Below are 6,000 nucleotides of genomic sequence, written 5' to 3' on the forward strand. Positions count from 1 at the left end.
ACCCTTCTGGATGAGTGTGTAAAGGGACATACTTTCATATTTAAAAAAAAAAAATTGGTCCAGAATATGCACTTTAAGGTGAAATTTCAAATGTGTATACATTAATACTATTTAGGTCAAAAATCATTGAAACACTGGTAAAATCTATCCTATAATCATGGATCTAAAACCTCTCAGAGACCCTGAAAATGCACCTGAGAGCATCCATGTTCAACAAATCTTCCCGGGGGGGGGGCATGCCCCCGGACCCCTCTACTTTCACTTCGTGCCATTGGCGCACAATTGTCTGTGTATTATCATGCCAGAAATTAGGGCTTTAATCTTTTTCTGGGGAAAACACTGAGATATATATCTCACACACATATCGGTGTTCTCCACTACCTGAAGTTACAGCTCGGCGGTAGTATTGAGCGGCCGTCGCCGAGGGGTTCGCGAGGGGGGTGTCCACCCCCTCGCACCAGAAAATTTTGAAATAAGAAACCCCTCAGATGCCATTTCCTGGCATCTAAGTTGCATGTTATTTATTTCGCAAGTAGCTGCTTTTGTGCAAAATCTTCTGACACTGGGAGCCGACTTTACATTTGTCACTCCGTTACCGAAATGTTTATTGAATAGAATATCTTTGTCTTTAGTTGAATTCTACACAAAATTACCTTTCATTTGATGTGCCGTATGTATCTTTTCTTTCCACCGCACTCCTCTTGGACGTCTGAGGCAATCGGAGCCACTTAATTGACACGCACTCCTCTGTCGCCGCACTACACATTTGTAGTGACAAGTGAGCGAGCAAGCGTTAAGGGCCTCTGTTTATCTCAGGATAGAAGAAAGCAGAGCCCGGGGAAGAAGACAACGCTCCCAATATATGTTATTGTTTTTTCCAAAAATAATAAAAGTGTCATGGGGTGATAATGGTACTTACTTTTATTTTTTTTTTGACCGGGCGGCCAAAAATTAAGGCTCGGCGGCGCATTTATGAGTCGGCGGTAATAGCTCTTCTAGCTGTTATGACTCGGCGGGCCACCGAGTCATTAATGATAGTGGAGAACACTGATATATTACTAGGGGGTATTAGGGGGGCTGTGCCCCAGTACAGCTTTATGTCTAGCAATGCCCCTGGTCACATCGTTTGAAAGGGAGCATAAACGAGCCTTTTAGGGTCATTGTCTCATCTCATTATCTCTAGCTGCTTATCCTGTTCTACAGGGTCGCAGGCAAGCTGGAGCCTATCCCAGCTGACTACGAGCGAAAGGCGGGGTACACCCTGGACAAGTCGCCAGGTAATCACAGGGCTGACACATACACTACGTTCACACTGCAAGGCTTAATGCTCAATTCCGATTTTTTTGTGAGGTCATTCACATTAACAAATATATGCGACTTGTATGTGATCCTCAGTATGAACGAAAAGCGACCTAAAAGTGTTCCGCATGCGCATTGCAGGATACGATGACGTCACACGCAGTGAGCATGGCCAGTGTTTACGGAAGTAACCTAAAGTTTCCTGTGTATGACAGTAGCCAGCATGGAGTACCTGGCGATGATGCAGTTGTTGTTGCGACGGAGCCAGAACATGCACAATAGCCTGATGTTAAGGAGGAGGTTGAGAAGGAAGAGGGCAAGGGTTTTGGCTCAGGCGTTCTGTGGGGTAGTGACTGCAACCTCCGTTCAAAGGAACGTGTGGGTGCGGAGTCGCATTGATGTCATGCGCCATGTTGTTGTAACTTTTTTTGAGAGACCCGCCGCCTACTTCAGCGCAGAATAGTGACGTTTGTGGCTTGTTGATGACGTGTAAGTCGGATGAATGCGACCTGGCGGTTCAGACTGAAGTCGCATATGAAAAGAGCGGATAGGAATCGGAATTAGGACCACATATCCAAACGGCCTGGGTCGGATTTGAAAAAAATCGGATCTGTGTCGTTCATATTGTCAATAAAAGATCGGATACAGGTCACGTATGGGCGAAAAAAATCGGATTTGAGTCACTTCAGCCTGCAGTGTGAACGTAGTGATAGACACAGACAACCATTCACACTCACATCCACACCTACGGTCAATTTAGAGTCACCAGTTAACCTAACCTGCATGTCTTTGGACTGTGGGGGAAACCGGAGCACCCGGAGGAAACCCACGCGGACACGGGGAGAACATGCAAACTCCGCACAGAAAGGCCCTCGCCGGCCCCGGGGCTCGAACCCGGACCTTCTTGCTGATATCAATATATTATACTATATCAGATGCAAACAGTTTGCAATTTTATTTTTGCGATATCATCAGTAGAGAAAATATCGGGTTTCTATATCACGGTATACCGTCATCCTGGTTTAACCGACACAGCCTTGGACTCACATTACACAGATACACATTTACACACCGACTATACCGGGCAACTGCAACGTCAGCAACCCGAGGAGGTTGGTATTTTAGCGAAGCCAACACTGGCCTCTGTGGGTTTGTTTGTTTGTGAACTCTCGGTAACTAGAAGAGGCTCCACAGCATGTAAACAACATCCGCGTTCAGCTCGGTGTGCGACTTACACATGAGTGACCCATGCTGGGACTCCCACAGGGGGACCGGACAGCGTTTTCCGACTGCAGTCCATGAGTTTCATCCCGTCCGGTGTTTGTGAGCACACACAGGGTGCCGGACACGGGTCCGAGCCCGCAGCAGCACTCAGCAGGATCATGAGCAGGGCCTGGGGGATGGGCCGCACCGCCGCCATTTTGATTCTCTCTCTCTCACTCACAGTTTGGATTTACGGCATTAATAAGAGAACACAGATTTTTTTTAAAATAGCTTTTATAATGCCTCCGAACTAGTGTGTGGGTTCCAATCAAACTGAGCGCTGTGACAAATCATCCACTCCGAGAGCAAACCACAGCCTCTCTGACCCATGGCTGGGTTAGCCGTCCATTTCCCTCTCCGCCTTCCAGCCTGCAGCAGCTCTCGCAACTGTCTCCTCAGCGAGGCGTCAAGCAGCGCAGAGTAATCCAGCAGACCGATATAAAGCTGTCGGAGAGCAGCATGGCGCGGCGGCCTGGACTCGTTGTGAAGCGCTTCTCCGCAAAGCAAAACAAAAGCGTTTTTCCCAAGACGATCTGCGCACGCGCGCCTCTGCGCTCTAGCGCCCCCCGAATCGCGCATGCGCACTGCATCTCAGCACCATGCGCCAGTTGATCTGCAGATGGCGATGGAGAAGAGTCTCGCGCTCCAGATCTCCCAACAGTGTTGCCAGATGTACGATAATTGTCGTATTTGTACGATAATTTTGCCCTCTGTACGATCATCTCATCTCATCTCATTATCTCTAGCCGCTTTATCCTGTTCTACAGGGTCGCAGGCAAGCTGGAGCCTATCCCAGCTGACTATGGGCGAAAGGCGGGGTACACCCTGGACAAGTCGCCAGGTCATCACAGGGCTGACACATAGACACAGACAACCATTCACACTCACATTCACACCTACGGGAGGCGAAGTGGCCAAGTGGTTAGAGCGCTTGACCACTAAGCGAACGGTCCCCGGTTCGAGCCTCGGCTCGACGGGGATCTGGGGCTCGCTCCCTGTCCACCCAGCAGTGAATGGGGACCTGGTGGAAACACTGGGGGAAGTAAGGCGGCGAGGAAAGGAACTGGCCACCCTACCTCACTATGCCGATGGCCCAGGACAAGTGCGCTCTCTAACAGGCACTCCCCCAATGTACGAATCGTATATGGGACCCTCTCTTCTTCACACCTACGGTCAATTTAGAGTCACCAGTTAACCTAACCTGCATGTCTTTGGACTGTGGGGGAAACCGAAGCACCCGGAGAAAACCCATGTGGACACGGGGAGAACATGCAAACTCCACACAGAAAGGCCCTCGCCGGCCACGGGACTCGAACCCGGACCTTCTTGCTGTGAGGCGACAGCGCTAACCACTACACCACCGTGCCGCCCAAAAAAAAAAATCTGAAATGTACGATAATTTCAAAGTTTTCAGTTGGTTGTCTAAACACGCATCCCTCTCTCTCTCTGACCCCCAAGAATCATTTCGCAGGCTTTCCACTCAGGCGCTATCAAAAGACATACACAGAACGCACACACGTAACCATGTAACCATAGAAATGTATGCATCATTACCACACACAACTTTTGAGCCTAGCAGCTAAGCGAGAAGAGAGGAACTGTCGACAAAGAGACGTAAAAAGAAAAGTGCCTAAATGAGTTCAGAAAACGAAGGGGAGGATGAAAGTGGAGGAGCAAAGAGAAAGGCAGCATCCGAAGGAAAACGCAACGGAAAAGTAAGCACAGGCCACAGACTTACCGGACAGAGTGGGAGAAAGATCCTAAATTTTCCGGATGGCTAAAACCTGTGCCGGGAAATGATGCTAAGGCATATTGCCGTTGTTGCAACATTCAAATGGCAGCAGAGAGCACAGTTTTGCGAAACCACGAAAAATCGAAGAAGCATTCAGAAAAAAAGAAAAATCTTGCACCATCTCAGAAGTCAATAGCACACTGCCTACAAAAACCACCTGAAAAACAGAAATTATGCCGCTTTTCCACTACCAACGCGGCTGAGTTGGGCTGAGCCGTGCCGTGCTGAGTTGGGCTGAGTCAAGCTGAGTGGGGCTGTTGGAGTTGCATTTCGACTACAACCGCGCTGAACCGTGCTGGCTGGAAGTGGGTGGACACATTGGGTGGAGTTAGCGAAAGTGGGTGGACGTCACGTGATGTCGTTAGGCGGCGCAAACAGTGACATCAGTGACCTTTTAAGCGGTAGTCTCACGACCCGGATAGTAAACAATAAACATGGAGGACATGGAGTCGTTAGTGTTGCTGGTCTTGGTGCTGTGGCTTGTTGTCACCGACAACGCCAACAGATACTGGCAAGAGCGTATAGATGAGGCGAGGCGCATAAGGCTTCAGAAATTCTCATAATTCGTAATTCTTCTTCTTCCGGGTTTACGGTGTTTACAGATCCCAGCGTGCTCGCGGGGCGTGTGTGGGTGTGTGAGGACACTCCTCCTCACCAATCAGTGCACAGGGGAGTGTCTGCTCACGCCCCCAGCCCCACTCGGCTCGGTTTGGCTTGCTTCAGCCCTACTCCAAAACCGTGCGAGTTTTGGGGGCTAAGCAGGGCTGAAGCGAGCTGAGTCATGCTGCTCTGAGGTAGTCGAAACGCGAGCCGTGTCGGGCTGAAGTGAGCTGAAGCGAGCTGAAGTCAGCTGAAAAAGGGTAGTGGAAAAGGGCCTTTAGATGAGGCTGTGAAGAGTGCAGAGATCAAGCTTGCAGGCTTCATGGCAGAGCACAATGTGGCTGTGAGAAATTCGAATCTTTCTAGTCTTACGGTAATTGTGCATTTACTTTCTCTTTGTGTCATAGTTTTCCCTCTACTATGGGAATATTGCAAATTACTGTTTAAAAATTTAAGTAATATTCTTTGGAAATTAAAATACAGCTAAAATAACTATATTGTATGTGTTTTGTTTGTGTACGATAATTTCTCACAAAAAACGATAATTTTGAGGTTTTGGTACGATACTTGCATATTTCCTGTCTGGCAACACTGTCTCCCAAACACCTGCAAGCATGTTCATTCTCAACGAGTTGCGATCAGGAAATCATCAAACTGAAGCAAAAACACATAAAATAGTTTTATATATTACACACACACGGGGCGGCACGGTGGTGTAGTGGTTAGCATTGTCACCTCACAGCAAGAAGGTCCGGGTTCGAGCCCCGTGGCCGGCGAGGGCCTTTCTGTGTGGAGTTTGCATGTTCTCCCCGTGTCCGCGTGGGTTTCCTCCGGGTGCTCCGGTTTCCCCCACAGTCCAAAGACATGCAGGTTAGGTTAACTGGTGACTCTAAATTGACCGTAGGTGTGAATGTGAGTGTGAATGGTTGTCTGTGTCTATGTGTCAGCCCTGTGATGACCTGGTGACTTGTCCAGGGTGTACCCCGCCTTTCGCCCGTAGTCAGCTGGGATAACCGGAGCACCCGGAAGAAACCCACGCGGACACG

At 49.0% G+C, this 6,000-nt stretch overlaps 1 protein-coding gene across 1 annotated transcript in view; it reads right to left on the bottom strand.

Annotated features, from left to right (window-relative positions):
* The window catches only part of lrig2 (leucine-rich repeats and immunoglobulin-like domains 2), an 84,803-nt gene extending 81,683 nt beyond the window's left edge, over nucleotides 1-3,120 (bottom strand). Inside the window, 1 exon segment of the mRNA XM_060919436.1 lies at nucleotides 2,535-3,120. Within this exon segment, the coding sequence (XP_060775419.1) occupies nucleotides 2,535-2,719 (185 nt within the window). The 5' untranslated portion in view covers nucleotides 2,720-3,120.
* Between the last annotated feature and the right edge of the window lie 2,880 nt (nucleotides 3,121-6,000).

This window comes from Neoarius graeffei, chromosome 4 (genome assembly GCF_027579695.1).
Source record: "Neoarius graeffei isolate fNeoGra1 chromosome 4, fNeoGra1.pri, whole genome shotgun sequence".
Lineage (NCBI taxonomy): Eukaryota > Metazoa > Chordata > Actinopteri > Siluriformes > Ariidae > Neoarius > Neoarius graeffei.